At 53.1% G+C, this 15537-nt stretch overlaps 2 protein-coding genes across 2 annotated transcripts; one reads left to right on the top strand and one right to left on the bottom strand.

Annotated features, from left to right (window-relative positions):
* The first annotated feature begins 733 nt into the window (after positions 1-733).
* Positions 734-4384, top strand: AVPR1B (arginine vasopressin receptor 1B). The gene is made up of 2 exons (XM_052815219.1): positions 734-2326; positions 3245-4384. The coding sequence occupies exons 1-2, from the start codon at positions 1348-1350 to the stop codon at positions 3550-3552; spliced, it is 1287 nt and encodes a 428-aa protein (XP_052671179.1). The 5' UTR covers positions 734-1347; the 3' UTR covers positions 3553-4384.
* Positions 4385-4841: 457 nt separating this feature from the next.
* On the bottom strand, positions 4842-11296 carry RHEX (regulator of hemoglobinization and erythroid cell expansion). The gene is made up of 6 exons (XM_052815593.1): positions 10918-11296; positions 9849-9951; positions 8574-8662; positions 7576-7683; positions 7147-7208; positions 4842-6852 (listed from the first exon to the last, which is right to left on the bottom strand). Exons 2-6 carry the CDS (start codon positions 9863-9865, stop codon positions 6646-6648), a joined length of 483 nt encoding a protein of 160 aa, XP_052671553.1. The 5' UTR covers positions 9866-9951; positions 10918-11296; the 3' UTR covers positions 4842-6645.
* Between the last annotated feature and the right edge of the window lie 4241 nt (positions 11297-15537).

The following is a 15537-nucleotide window of genomic DNA, read 5'->3' as shown; positions in this document are numbered from 1 at the left end:
CTGCTCTGCGGATGAGCAGCATCCCGCTCCCCACCTTCGGGGTGGTTTTCTATCGGGTGGAGTAAAACAACAGCGTTTAGCTGAGGACTAAGCAGGCAGACTCAGGCTTTTGCCGTGTCCCAGGGACAATCTCCATCCCCTTCCTACACAGAAGGAAAGGGACAGCTGATCAAAACAGGACGTGGAGCCAGTAAATGCTGTTTCTGCCAACTTTGCTGCGGGGCTGAGACCCAGCCTCACAAAGCCACTGGATGTCTGACTCCTGCTGCACAAGCTGCTCTGGGGGACCCAAATCCCCTCATCCCCCCGTGCACAGGCTCTCAGGACAGAGGCTTCTCCTGTTGGGCCCGGAGAAGCCAAAGGTAGAGATTTGGGGGGGGCTGACCAGTAGGGACAGTGCAAATTGGGGGCAGAGCATCCCCAGCCCTGACACGCTGCAGAAGAGGGGATGCGGGGGACAAGGGTGGAAGCGCAGGAGGATTCTCAGCCTTTGGCTCTCGCCCAGAAATCGCGTTTGGTAAAAGCCCCTGGCAAAGCCCATGGATAGCAGCTCCCGAGAGAAGGGCAGGAGGGGAACCAGCTCTCACCTGCCCGTTGCAGCGTCCGGCAGCGCTCGGCACAGCGCGGCGGCAGAGCCGGCGTGGTGGAGCCAGGAGGCTGGGGCCAGCCAGGGAGGGGAGCTGCCAGGCTATAAAACCCAGACCCGGGCGGACGGCGTTCACACGCACGGAGACCAAGAGCCATCGCCGGCAGACGGTCGCTCCGCTTCCCGCAGAGACACGGGCACTTGGACACTGCTCGCCCGACTTCTGCTATTGGAATGAGAAGGCCAAAGAGATGCAGCTTCTGTAGCGTTTTCCTCTTACTTTTACTGCACTAAAAAGAAGCAGCAAAGACGACTCCCCTTTCCCCTTCAATTTACCAGCGCAGGGCGTAGAGGGGGCACACAAGACGAGCAGTCCAGGGGGAAACAGGGATTTGGGAATGTTTAGTGCAGATGAGAAAAAGATTGAGGACTGAGCCAGGAGCTCTTGCACCTCTTCACTTATTGGGAATATTTGCACGGAGCAGCCCAGCCAGAGAGGGGAATCGCAGCCACGCAGCACAGGATTAGTGCGATGTTGAGGAGCAGAAGGCAGAGGAGGTGACGACCTGCACCGGTGTTGGGGACCGCTGGAGGAGGCATGTCCAGCCCCCCCGCGGCCGGGGGCAGAGGAGCTGGCGCAGCAGTGCTCAGGGGCAGCACTGACCCCGACAGCTCAGCCCTGGGGAGGCAGGGAAGGGTTTAACAGGCCATCAGAGACGAGCATTATAGCTGCCTGTGCTCCTGCAGAGCTTCCTGAAGGGATGGAGCCAGGATGGGGCTGGAACAGCACTCATCGCAGCCGGTCTGGGCACAGCCAGGAGCTGCTGAGCCCCCAGACCCTGGCAGGGGACCCCAACTTGACCCTTTTGCACACCCGGGATGAGGAGCTGGCCAAGGCAGAGATCGGGGTGCTGGCCACCATCCTGGCCGTAGCGACCGTAGGCAATGTGGGGGTGCTGCTGGCGATGTACCGCCTGAGGAAGAAGATGAGCCGGATGCATCTCTTCATCTTGCACCTGGGGCTGACCGACCTGGGCGTTGCGCTCTTCCAGGTGCTGCCGCAGATGATCTGGGAGGTGACGTACCGCTTCCTGGGCCCAGACCCTCTCTGCAGGGCGGTCAAGTACCTGCAGGTGCTGAGCATGTTTGCCTCCACCTACATGCTCATCATGATGACGCTGGACCGCTACATGGCCGTGTGCCACCCGCTGCACACCCTGCAGCAGCCCAGCCGCCAGGCCTACGTGATGATCGGGGCTACGTGGCTGCTCAGCTGCCTGCTCAGCCTGCCCCAGATCTTCATCTTCTCCCTGCGGGAGGTGCGCCAGGGCTCGGGGGTGCTGGACTGCTGGGCGGACTTCAGGTATCCATGGGGAGCCCGAGCCTACATCACCTGGACCACGCTGTGCATCTTCATCCTGCCCGTCAGCATCCTCACCATCTGCTACAGCCTCATCTGCTACGAGATCTGCAAGAACCTCAAGGGCAAGACCCAGAGTGGTGCCCCCAGCTCGGGGGGGCCTGCAGCAGCTGCCCCTCCTGCTCCCTGCTCCTCCGAGAAGAGTGGGCAATGCCCCAGCGGGCAGCCCTCACGGGTAAGCAGCGTGCGGACCATCTCCCGTGCCAAGATCCGCACGGTGAAGATGACCTTTGTCATTGTGGTGGCCTACGTCGCCTGCTGGGCACCGTTTTTTAGCATGCAGATGTGGTCGGTGTGGGACGAGGATGCTCCTGATGATGGTGAGTAGCGGTGGGGATCCTGGGCTGCAGCTCGCAGCAGGCAGAGCCCTGGGCACCCAACGCACACAACACACCCGTTGCATTTTTAACAAGCAAGAGCTGTCTTATTTTGTCATTTTAAAAATCACGGGGAAGACTACAGATTTGCTCCCCAGTAGTATTTATAGAAAACAGTTTGCAGAGTCAAATCATTGCTTTCACCAGAACACCCACTGAAAAGCAATGGATTCTGCCCATCACCTGTAGGGACGTGTAAAGATGTGGGAATATCTTTGCCGTGTGTGTTTCTCCCCTCATGCGGGAATTTGCTTCAGGAGCTGCTGTGTCTGCTGTGTGACTGCAGGGAGGGTTTGAATTGTGCCTGCTGCTCCTACCCTCCCACAGCCTCACAGAGCAGCCGTGCTGCTGGAGCAGGTCCTTCGCGTGGAACACCAAGTGCCCGTAAGGCTTTTGCTGAGCCAGCTGCAGAGGTTTCAGAAGTGGATTTCTGGTTTCATAGGTTAACTTTTTCTGGAAATTTTCAGTAGCTCTTCTTGCCTGTTCATGGGTAGAAGGAAATTTATCCAAGATTTTGAAAGGCTCTGGGAGATGCTTTGGCCAGCAAACAGGCTGAAGGAAGGTCCAAAAGCTGCTGGGTCTCATCTCCCAGCACTATCCCTGAGGATGTGCTCCAGCACATCCCCATTAACAGTACATCACCCACCTGCAACCCACAGCCAAAGTTAGAGCCCAGCTCTGCCTGCCACGCTGCAAACTCTCCTACCCAAAGAAATGCCCATCAGACGGGATGGCAACGGGACAAAGGACACGTGCCCGAGCCAGAAGGAGCCCCCAAAGTCCTGCCCATTGCACACTGGGACCCTGCCCAGATCACACCCAGCCTGGTAGATGTTTCAGCTCTCTCTCTTGCCTTCCCAGAGTCCACCAACGTGGCTTTCACCATCACCATGCTGCTGGCCAGCCTCAGCAGCTGCTGCAACCCCTGGATTTACATGTTCTTCAGCGGGCACCTGCTCCAGGACGCAGCACGCTGCCTGTCCTGCTGGGGCGGCCCCCGGCCCGGGCTGCGGAGACTGGCGTCCACCGGGAGCCTCTGCAGCAGGAAAACCACTATCCTGAGCCACAGCCACCACCCCAGCCCCGCCAGCCTCCCCCTGCACGGGGGCAGCGCCAAGGACTTCTACCCCCCCTGCGAGGAGGTGGTGACCGAGTCGGGCACGCTCTAGGCTGCGGATGTCCCCAGGCACATCTCTCCATTGGAGACAGCTGCCACCAGATGTGACACCACGAACGTTGTCACTGCAGAGCTGTGTCTCTCCCCACCTAGTAGCATCTCATTTTGCAGGAAGCTGTGTGCTTCACCCAGAAAGCATCGCTGTCCGTCTTGCCCTTGCGTGCTTGCTACTGTGCACGCTGCATCTGCTGTGAGCATCGGGGACGATAGACAGAGCCCCATCAGCTGTTGCCTGACCACAGCATGCACCTCCCTCGTACGTTAGGAAGCCTCTCGGTGCCTGGCTGCTCTCCTCCAGGAATGCCTCACAACCCAGGTGTCTGCCAAGGGATGCTGCACCAGCACGTCTTCCTGGAGGGACTCGAGCTTTGGGTGTTTAACAGATGCCAGCAAAGCAGCCTGAGCACAGCAGGAGGCAACGTGGCTACATCTGCTCGAGAGCTCCCTGCAAGCAAGTTACTCATCTCCCATCCTCAGGGTTTTGCGGGCAGAGCAGACACAGCTTTCCCACGCCCTGGGCCACACCACACTCTCCCCTCTGGGCGGCATAGCATTGCCTTCTAGCTGACCGGCAGCTCTGGAGCTGGACCCCCTGCCCACCTCCCAATGGGCAGGGATGGAGCAAAAGCCACAGGGAAGAAATGTCCTCTCCCGTTGCGCACGGCGGCATCGCAGCGGGCTGGTGCAAGCATCCGAAATGCAGCCCTGACACCACCAAAGAGCTGCTGGGAGCAGCCCTGGCCCAGCTCCAGCTTGCCCAGGCAGATCCTGCCTCCCTCCGTGCCCTGACACTTCCCATCAGGTTTATTTGCAGCCCCCAGCCGCTGTGCAGGGCTGCTCCGTGCTGTTCAACAGCTGCTGCATCCCATTAAAGAGCTGCTCTCAAGTTGCTGCTGCTTTTGTCTTATTTAGCAGAGATCAGAGCGCTGAAACCACCCAGGGCTCAGGGACGGCTTCAGGGAGCTTGGGAGCACAGAGGAGGGGTGGCTGGCAGCCAGGAACGAGCCATGGCCTTGCAGTCCCAGCCTGGCCCCCGTCCTTCCCCCTGCGTGTTGTGGGTCTCCCAGAAGCTGTTTGGTTTAAGAAGAAAGCACGAGTGAGGCAGGCAAGAGCATCCTTTTGCTCTGGGAGTCCAGTTCAAAAGCTAGTGATGGGGGATGTACAAGTGCCCCAGCAAGCACAAAGGTACTGGATTCCCTGCAAGAAAGGTGCATTATTCCCTCTCTTATCGCAGGCTAACTCTGTAAAAATAAGACATTAAGAGTAAAGTGTTTTGAAATCTTAAATTATTTTCACTTTTTAATCACCAAGCATTTGAATCAATTTTTCCAGAAACTCCCACTAGCTGCTTTTGACCTCATTTCCAGTTCCATTAACGCACCTCTCCTGGCCTTTAGCAAAGTTTCCCAGAGATTGTTTGGGGGTTTGAGCATTTTCCTTCATGTGCCCTTCAAGTTGGGCCAGATCTGCACAACGAGGTCATAAACCCAAGAGTGCCTGACGCCCCCAGGATCGATACCAAATCAATTGTCTCACAACCTTTCATTAAAGCACATCGCGGCTGAGCCGATTTGAAATGCACTTGGGGCAGCTCCATCCCTGATGGAGGGGGGCTGTGCTGGGAGGCAGCAGCTCCATCCCCCTAACAGAGCTCCCAGCTATTGCACAGTTCCCCTTTCCCAGCACGTTGAAAGTTATTTCTTGAAAAATCATAAGTAACAAAATGCAGAGTGATGGGAAGGAACCAGCTCCATTTGCAGCAGCAATTTGCTGCAGCAGAGCGAGGGCAGCGAGCCCCAGCCGTGGGGAGGGCTGGCTGGGCACTGGCTCTCCTGGACCTCGGGAGCATGAAGGTGACCTGACAAATATAATCACTGTCAAGCAGGGGAAACAGCACCTCTGAGAAGATAACAGCCTTCAAGCATATTCAGTTCACAATCCCAAGCTTATCTCTGCAAGCTGGAAGGCCCCCAACTCAGTTTTGTTAAAGAAAATTGCAGTGCTCTACTTCAAGTCCCCTGGAAATTAAACCAATACTTAAGGAAAATGTGAAACGTGGTGCCAGATCACGGCGGGGGGGGCAAGCAGCATGTGCCCCAGCCCAGGGCACTGACCCCCCCTCTGCAGCTCTGCTGGGTGCAGGCATCGCTCAGGCAAGGAGAGGCTGACTCCTGCACCCAGGGCATTTGGTGCAGGAACAAAGCAGGAAAAGCAAAAGCTGGGAAACAGGGAATAGTGCCCCTCCCCACAAGACACAGTGGGATTCCACTTGCCTACACTCACATAGAAACCTGCAGTCCAGTCCTGTGCACCTCACAACCCAAGGGAACCAACAACCAACCCCTGCTCCCCAGCTGAGGAGGGGGGATATAAATCCCCTGGGAATCCGTCGGCTGTTTGCCAGCTGGGCTGACGACTATGGCTTTCAGCTGGGGGAGGAAACTCTGATGCGTGGTCGGGGAGGTCAAGCTGCCTGCGCGGCCACCCCAGCCCCAGTGACAGTTCTGGGAGTGATGGGGACTTGGAAAGATTTTGAGCATCAGTGGAAAAGGGCTGCAGGGGAGGGCGATGAATCAGGGCTTGTTGGGCAGCGAGGGCAAAGCTGGTGGAGGAACCGTATTTAAAAGTATTTTATGACACCGATCAGCAAAGAAAGCATCATTCAGAGGAGCTGCCAGCCAGTTTGGGTGGATATTTTGAAGATCACTGCGTTTCCCTCCCCGAACTACATCCCATTTTGAGGGGCAGGGGGGGATGTTTCATTTGCTTTCATGAAATGAGAAAAAGGGCCATCACACAAAACTGGAGAGCACATTTCAGCCTGGGTAGGAGGAACGCTTCTCTGCGCCATCCCACACTCAGCAGCCTTCAGGAACAGTGATGCATTTAAGTAAAATACCAAGCAAATTGTATCAGCGGGTTAGAGTGTTACAAGGAATAAAAGCTGGCAGGCGTCAGCCCGTGCCAGGCGCCGACCGAGGCGAGGGGAAGGGGAAGCCCTGGTCGTGTGGCTGCCGGGGGCTTCGGGCATCTCCCCGTCCCGGCGGCGGTCTGACCCGAAACCCCGCCAGCAGCATCCTGGGTGTCACAGCTTCACCTCGGTGTACTCGATGGACTTGGATGCCACGGGGCTGGAGCAGGTCCAGAAATCTGCTTTCCTCTTCTTTGGGTCCACATTGACGTAGTCCGCCCCGGTCTTCATGTTCTCGTAGTCGCTGGTGGAGCCTGGCCCGCAGCCTTTCCCCGGGAAAACCAGGGAGGTGTAATTGAGCTTTTCTTCTGAGCGAGGGCCCTGCAGAACCAGACATAAACCCCAAGTCAGGCACTGGCATCCCCTGGGGATGGCTTTGCCCTTGAACCCACACAAAGGCGTGCAGCCACTCAAGGTGCCCGGGATGTGCCCAGGGATCTCCCTGGCTCCTGGGGATGCTTCCCTCTAAATGGGGAATGTTGTGTACGGCAGGTGACAACCATCACCCCAGCCTCACTGCCAGTATTTCAAGAGGGTTCGATGCATTCGTCCCCCCGTTGCCGCTCTGCGGGTCTCAAGGCTGCTCTTGGCAAAGGCTCTCTGCCATGGCCGTACCTGCGGGCTGGAAGGGCTGCTGTCCGACTCATCCGAGGTCTCTGAAGACGTGTCGCTGCTCCCTTAAAAAGAGGAAACATTACCACCTCCATCGCTACTTGAGGGGGGGCTAAAGGAAAAAACTAATCGGGGAGAAAAAGCAAATACACTCGAGAGTGAAAATTGAAAATCCAAAAGGCATCAGTGCGATCCCTCCCCTCGCCATCCCCCTGCCCATGGGGAACCGGGCAGGGCAAGCCCGGAGGAGGCAGGAGGCAACTGGAATTGCGAGCGGCTGTTGCGCCCGGCCGCTCGCTCCCTCTTCCACCCCGAGGCCAGCAGGTGAGGGTCTTCCCAGCTGGTTAAGGAAGAGAGTACTGCACACATGCAATGCCATACGTTTATATTCATGTGCCAGGACAAAACCCCGTTGCTGCAGGATCCCCTTACCCATGTAGGTCGGTCTTTGTACCCCTTCCCCTCCCGCTGAAGAGGTCAGAGGCTGCTGGGGCTGTGCTGCAGGGCTGCTGCTCGCCTGCTTGCTGCAGGAATGGCTGGCTGCAACCGAGAGGTGAGTTAGCATCTTGCTCCAGCCCAAGACGCCGGCTGTGTCTGACGCACCCCACACACCATGCCACACGGACCCCCACCCGCTCTCCGAGCCCCAGCACTGCCCCACAGCAAAGCCAGTTCAGTGCAAGCCGCTGGCATGGCAATAATTATTTTTATGTATTGGAGCAGGCAAATATCTATCAGTTCAATTACTGGGATGATTAAGTGCGTGCCCTGTTCTCCCATGATGAAAGACTCCAGTGTTAAATCACAGCATCAGGGCCTCTTCCTGTGCAAGTTTGAAATTAGTTTGACCCACGGGGCCAAACACAGAGCTTGTCTGTGTACAAATGTGGGCAGCAGTTTTGCATGAAAGATTTTCCTGCTGGAAACTGTAGCTTCATCCGAATTAATATTTTGCAAATGGGTTCTGATGGTATTTTTCCACCACTTAACTAATAAAAGCAATAAAAGAAAATGTTTTTGAAACAACAAAAGGCTGTATAACCCTATCTGATACTGCCCACACCACCTATAGCTGCTCACGGGGGTAGCCTCCCTTAGCCACAGCCTGGCCCCCCGGCACAGCGCAGCGATGCTGGTGGTCAGTCCCTGCCCTGACCCGTTCCCGTCCCATGCTCGTGCCCAATCCACCCGGGGGTCCGGCGGGTCCCTGGGGGGGCCCAGCTCCCGCACTCGCTCCATGTGGGCTCCGCAGCGGTGCCGGTCGCTCCCCGGAGCGGGAGCGAGAACCTGACCCAGAACAAGGACTTGGTTGTGCTTTACAAACTGGGGGATGTTGAAGCTTTGGGCAAATGATTTTCCCCCTCTGAACTGGACGATTGCGAGTGAGAATGAGGAACACAACAGATAAAGCCAACAAGATAGTAAATTACCTATTTTCCTGCTGAGCATGATGTAAAGTGTCAGCAAGAGGAGAGCGTATAGGATCAAGGTGACAGCTGAGATGGCAGCAAGCACCCACCTGAACAAGAGAAAAGTATTTTGTCTAAGTAAGTGAAAGAAATAACCAAATTATTTTAAATCTGTTTAGCTGCCGTTGCTTCAAAGCATGTTTTAGACCAAGGTTTGCTGGTTGTCCTGGTTTCAGCTGGGATAGAGTTAATTTTCTTTCTAGTAGCTGGTATAGTCTTGGATTCAGTATGAGAAGAATGTTGATAACACCCTGATGTTTTCAGTTGTTGCTAAGTAGTGTTTAGACTAAGTCAAGGACTTTTCAGCTTCTCATGCCCAGCCAGCAAGAAGGCTGGAGAGGCACAAGAAGTTGGGAGGGGACACAGCCGGGACAGCTGACCCAAACTGGCCAAAGGGGTATTCCATACCATGTGGCGTCATGTCCAGTATATAAACTGGGGGGAGTTGGCCTGGGGGCGGATTGCTGCTCGGGAACTAACGGGGCATCGGTCAGCGAGTGGTGAGCTATTGCATTGTGCATCACTTGTTTTGTATATTCCGATTCTTTTATTATTATTATCATTATTATTTTCTTCCTTTCTGTCCTGTTAAACTGTATTTATCTCAACCCACAAGTTTTACTTTTTTTCCCATTCTCTCCCCCATCCCACTGGTTGGAGGGAGTGAGCAAGCAGCTGCGTGGTGCTTAGTTGCCGGCTGGGGTTAAACCACGACACTGGTACAGTTTTTGGTTTTGCTTTTTGTCTTTAAGGTGATGTGCCCAAAAATCTGGGGCTTCGTTTTCAAAAATGACTAGTGCTCCTCGCACTTCATTTTTGGGTGCCCGTCTTAAGAAGGGTTTTCAAAAGCCTCATTGCCAGCGGGGGGGAGGTTGCGCAGTGCTTGCTGAAAAAGAGAAGTTACAAATATGGCTCCCGCCAAAATCACGAGCCCTTTCTGAGACTCGCGCCCGGGTGTCTGCCAACCGTGGCCACCCAGCAAGAACACGTAATTGCCCCCAGCACCGCAAAAAGCCGGCGCGGTGTCACCAGCGACGGGGGCTGCAGCATCCCCGCGCTCCGCCGCTGCTCCCGGACCCGCGGCACAGCATCCCTGCAGCCAGAGCCCGGCCAAGCGAGGACTGAGAAACTTAGCAGAAAGGTGCCGCGTAGCAGCGGTTATCCTTCCCTCTTAGAGCGTTTCCCTCCCTGCAGAAGGGCTGCCCGCCGCGCTTTAGCCCGGGGTGTTGTACTCACCACTCGCAAGCGCTCATCCTCCCTGCGAGGCGTCTCGGCGGTCGGCGTGACGCCCAGCGAAGCGCTGGAGGTCTTGGGAGGGGACAGAGAGAGGCAGCTAGCCCTGGTGGCAATCAACCAAAATGGTCCCATTGAGCTTCACGCTGCTCCTCATCAACTGAAGATCAGGCTCGCCACTTGAAAGCAGTGGTCTGACATTGCAGACGTAAAATAAATGTACCCGGCCTTCCCTCTGCGCGAGGGTCTTACTGTATGTGCAAGTCCTTCTCGTATGCACCCCTTACACAGCCATGCTCTCCCTGCCGTTATCATCGAGCTTAATGGTTTTATACACTGTCGCCTCGGTCATATCTGATACTTGACGGGAGCTTCTGGGCTCCACCGCAGCACTGATAGTAACAAGAACTGAAATTTATTCTTCTTGCTTTTATCCTCTCTCACGCTTCTTTTTTTTTTTTAAATCCATGAGAAATATTTGATAACTATAATCTGGAAAAAAACCCATAGACGAAAGTAACCAAAAGAAGGCCATGGGTTTCGTGGCAGGCTCTTGCATCAGTCAAGATCCAGCCAGAAAGGTCAGAGGCCCTTCAACACCTCTGCATTTGAAACACCTCAGATTTAATTCTAGATGAGCGCTTAAATCCTCTTGAAGTTAAGGGAACTTAAGGCACGTAATCAGAAAACACATATGCCTGAACTGGGCCCCTTTGCTTGGGAATTTTGGCCATAATACTAAAGAGATTTATAATAAAGGATGGCAATCAGGGTCATTCATTTTGTGAGCTTTCACTTCCAAAAAGTACTTTAAATTTTCACTCAATACCTATATACTTACTATTTATAAATGGCTAACATAGGGAGGTATCTTCAGCTAAAGCTTTGATACAATGAATAAAGGAACCATATAATATGATTCATAGACTGACAGATAGATTGATAGTTAGAGCAAAGGCATTACCCATCCTATGGATCAGATTCTATAATTTCCTCTATGACACATTTCTAAGAGTAATTCATTAAAAGCTTTTCCGATAACCTCACCAATCTCCTGTGAAATTCCACTTACCACAACAGTTTGGGAACTGCCAAGCTAGAAGTCCATTTCTTGCTGGAATTTTCCCCCCTCCCTTATTGAACTGATCTGTCCCCAAATATCCTTCTCAAATGGCTGTCATTCTTAAATGGCTCATTTCCTACAGTGGGGCAGGAGATGCTGCTGCAGCAGATAACAATCTGAAAAATGAGGTATTCAAAAGGAAATTGCAAAATAAGACCCAAATCCAAATATCAGTAGCAGGCAGCTTCTTTGCTGAGATGGGGTATGGTGAGATTGAAGAGATGATATGCATATGCGTATTGAAATATCTATTTTGAAGATAACAGCTAGCACGATGCTGGCAGCACATGTACTTTTTTGGTGTATCAATCAGGTAACTTGCTGTAAGCCTCCCACCCACCAGCCCCCAGGATATTAACTCTTTCTCAAGCAAGATGCCCTATTGAAATCAAGGCTTGTAAAGAGCTCCTACTCGGCTGGTTACCAAGTAGTGAATTCAAGACATCTACACTCAGTCAAAAGGTAAGCAAAATCACGGGAATGCCTCAAATTATTTTAATCCCATTTGACTCAGGCCTTGATGCCCCAGGTTAAGGCTAAAGCTCAGGCTGGCAGCGACGCACGCCTGCAGACATCCCCCAGACACGGCCACCAAACCCAGCTCTCGTCCCGTTGTACAACCCCTCTGCTTTCCGAGGCATCGCGTGCAACAGCTGATGGAGTGCAATATCCAACGGTGTTTTACCTGGGGGACCAGAGCTTTCCGTACCTTCCCTTTCCCCAGGACCTGGGCAGCCGGAGCCTTGGAGGGAGCAGGAATTAAGGACGTTTCAGCAGCATTTTTGGTGGCCGTGCAGCCACGGGGGACCAGCAGTGCAGAAGCGCTCGCCAGCTCGGTGCCGGATGCGGTCTCGCTCTACCTCGATGGCGATGGCAGGAACGAGCCCACAGGAGGTTCCATGACGCTTCCCCTCTGTCAACTGGTTCATTTAAATATATTTGGTTTGTGTTTCTCTGCTGTTCTGCGGTCACTTCTGATCCAGGGCTGGGGACGCTGTATCCCCCGGTTGGTTCTCCTTGGAGGTGTCCCCCCAAAACATCTTCCAGCAGTTTTCTGCTAAAATGCAGCTGAGCTTCGTTGGAGCAAAGCCGGTCCCCGAGGGCAGAGAGCTCTGCCAGCAGCAGTGGAGCTGGCTCAGCCCTGAGCAATTCAGCTGCCACCCAGAAAGTGCTCTGGGTGCTTCCAAGTTAAAGTCTTCTATAGTGGTAAAACATTTTAAATCGTAAGTGACATGGTCCCAGAGCCTGGCATGGCTTGGTGTCAGCTGGGGGTGAATGGGCCTCCACCTGTCCATTTTCTGGAAAAATTTTCTGGTCAGTAGTAACTTGCAGCATCACTTAATAACGGCAGGGTGCAAACAGCAGACTGGCAGACTCACTCTCGTTGGATCACAGCAGATTTGGGGAGCGTTGGGCCACTGCTCCATAGGAACTGATTTTGCAGCTCTCGCACTGAAGCAGCGTTTTGGTGCTGGAGATGCCCTGCAGCAGCCCAACCTCTCTTGTGCTTCTTCCTGGGCAGGAGATGGGCAGGGAGCGAGAGATTCCCCTTCTCGCGGGGTTCCTGATTCATGGGAACGGTGCCCGCTGGCTTTTAAACATCTCCATCGCCCCCACACTCCCATAGCAATCCTCTCCTGGGCTGATAACATCCTGGCATCTCAGTGAATCCCCCTGGAATTTCTAAAGGCAAAGAGAAGACCGACTCCTAAGCAGCACTACGTACCCCCAGCTGCCAGGCGCCGTTGGGGTTCACCCCCAGGAGCTGCATCGTGAGTTGGGGTCCCCTGGCAGGTCCCCACCATCGCTGCCCGCATTTGCCCCCCCATCCCCTGGGACCGCGGGGACCACGCCGTCCATCAGCTCCATCACAGGGGGATTTTAGTCCTGCTTTACCCACAGCTTCTGTGCCACGGGTAAATATTTAACTGAAGCTTGCTTGTTGGTTTGTTTTTTTTTTTAAAAAGTGTTTCCTATTGCAGGGTTTCACTCTTTCAAGTGCTCACTGATGTATAAACAGATTAACAGGTGGAACAAGTATTTGATAAACAGAGAAAAAAGGCTTTTCAGAAAACCCTATTTGGGTGTGATTTGAGTCAGAGCTAATCGTGGAAGTGGCTAAACTAAAGGAAATATAAAAAAAGAATACTGATAACATATTTTTAGCCTGAAAGCAGGTTTCTTAACATGAGTAAAGTGCTGTATGCTGAACCGGCGAGAGGCATGTTTTCCGCACAAGATGCATAACCTATTTCTAACGTATCTGAGGACAAGTATGTAAAGCTGGATGGGGTAAGATACACTTTATGACAGCTACTGCTTTTAAGCAATACAGGTCTATATATAGGCCATATATTACTTATAAGACCTGGGGTGTTCCAGTAGCTGGCAGTCACCGTTCATTACGTTTCTACTGAATGTAAGCACTTTTTCTGCTGTTTTATTAATGAGGTGGGTCCAAAGGCCCCCAGTCTTATAAATAATTCTGCATGTTTGGCTCCGTCACTCTGGGCTTTCTCTGCCACATCAGGAGGGGCCGTAAAGGCAGCGCGGATGCCCCAGGGGCAGGCAGGGACAGGCAGGGACGGGCAGGGACAGGCAGCACCGCTGCAGACCCCTGCTGAGGTGAGGAGCACCAAGTATTGAAAATGGTGCAGCTCTCCCATCTGCAAATGCAGTGTATTTCCAACACTGAGGTACGGCTGAAACTATGTATGAAGCAAAGCCTTTTTTTCCCAATGTTCTGGACAAATACGGCCAAGTCTTGCATTGGCTCCCAAAAGAAAGAGAAAAAAACATTTTGTTTGACTTTAAAGAAAACTTTTGATTTACCTTTAAGAGTTTGGGGTTTAAAATTACTTTTAAAATAACTAAATAAAAGTAGAAATAGTTTTGCTTAACTTCAAAAATTTCTAAATGAAAGGTTTGGCCTCTTTATTTCTTTCATCTTCATATTTTAACGCTGAACCTACTGTCACGAGTTTGCAGATTATGATGATCCAATTGGGGATCTTTTCCACTAAATAAACTATTTTGCTTGAAGTATTCAGCTTGTCTGTACTACGGCTCACACTCACGTTTATCTCAGAAGCCCAGTGATCCTTCAGGCTGGATTTTTCTTACAGGATTTTCAGGTTATAAACCATGCCCGTAACAATCGTCTTGCTGCTTTCGGCTGATCTGGCACTTGCTGCAATTGTTTTTGTTTTAGGATTTTTTTCTTTTTTAAATCCCTTCTATGAATATATGATTAGGACAAGAAGGGAGGCCGGTATATTAAACTGCATCTTAAAAGGGAAATAGATAATAACTTTGTGTAAAAGCTACTCAGTAAAGAACACTGCAGCTACCGACCTAGGCATGGGGAAATGCAGGGAATTTGCATTTGGCTTGGAAAAAAAATGGCTGCATCTGCCACCAGCATTGACTCTGCCGTGCCCCGCGTCTCCGCGCTCACACTGAAGAAACCTCTGATAAGATTTTTTAAGCTTAAGCTGCCGGCGAAGCCAAGGAGAGGAGGAGCCCAGCAGCATCCCCCAGGGATGGGGACACAAGACCCCCCGAAGAGGAGACAGGACTCGGCTCTTTCTCGGGCCATCCCCCATTAGCCGGGGCTGCATGTGGCTGCGTTGGGCTCACGGCCCCGCTGGTACCTGTGCCTCACAGACGAGGACTTTAATTTCCCAGGGCAAGGACTTTAATTAGATAAAATATACTAACCGGGATAAATGCAAAATCGATTAGCACAGTGCTAAGTGTAGAAGCCCTGTTAGTTACATGAACAGCGTTCACTGGGTAAAACACCTTTCTTTGTGGCACCCGTCACCCGTTACTATAGTGCCATAAACATGGAAAACAACCTCAAGGACGACACGGCATCATCACAAGCCTTCAGCCGCGTGTCTGAGAGATGGTGGCAGCAAGAAAATCCTCGCCTTCCCCCACTCGCCTCCCCTCCGTATCTGAACGCTTTATTTGTTCATTAGCATTTTTTATTTGCATTCACAGAGGCTTAATGAGATGGCCGTCCTGTGTTAAACAAAAATCAGCCACTGGGGAAGAGCCCATTAGTGGCTGTAAAGCAACGCGTAACTGTCTCCCATGCAAAGCCACTTCTTCCCGACCGTGCTTTGATGGCACTGACTGCTATTTAAAAGGGAAGGTTGCAGATTCCTGAGCAGTTCATCACTGCTAATTAGTCTTTTCCTTTTAAAGTTTGTTCAGCAGCTGCCCCGTGCTATGAACACATCCCTTTCCTGCACCCTCCCTGCAGCTATCGGGCTGTGGGGCACCCCACGGCCACGGGCAAGTCCCCGGGGGCGGCTGCAGGGCAAAGGCAAAGGGGAAACGCTCGCCCAGAGCATCTGGGGGGGCTTCCACCGGCTCAGCTGGGCCGTGCGATTCCCAGTGCATAAGGGGCTGGTGCCGGGACGGACACCCCATTCTGCTCCCGCTGCGGGACCTTCGCTGGCCCCAAAAGCGGCCGACACAGCCCAGCGCCCGGCCGGTCCCCGTGTGCCGCCCTGCTCGGCCGCCACCAGCCACTCGCCCACAAAAGCAAACTTGACC

This window comes from Harpia harpyja, chromosome 19 (genome assembly GCF_026419915.1).
Source record: "Harpia harpyja isolate bHarHar1 chromosome 19, bHarHar1 primary haplotype, whole genome shotgun sequence".
Lineage (NCBI taxonomy): Eukaryota > Metazoa > Chordata > Aves > Accipitriformes > Accipitridae > Harpia > Harpia harpyja.
Note: the sequence above shows the minus strand (reverse complement) of the source record. Positions and strands in the feature narration are given on the sequence as shown.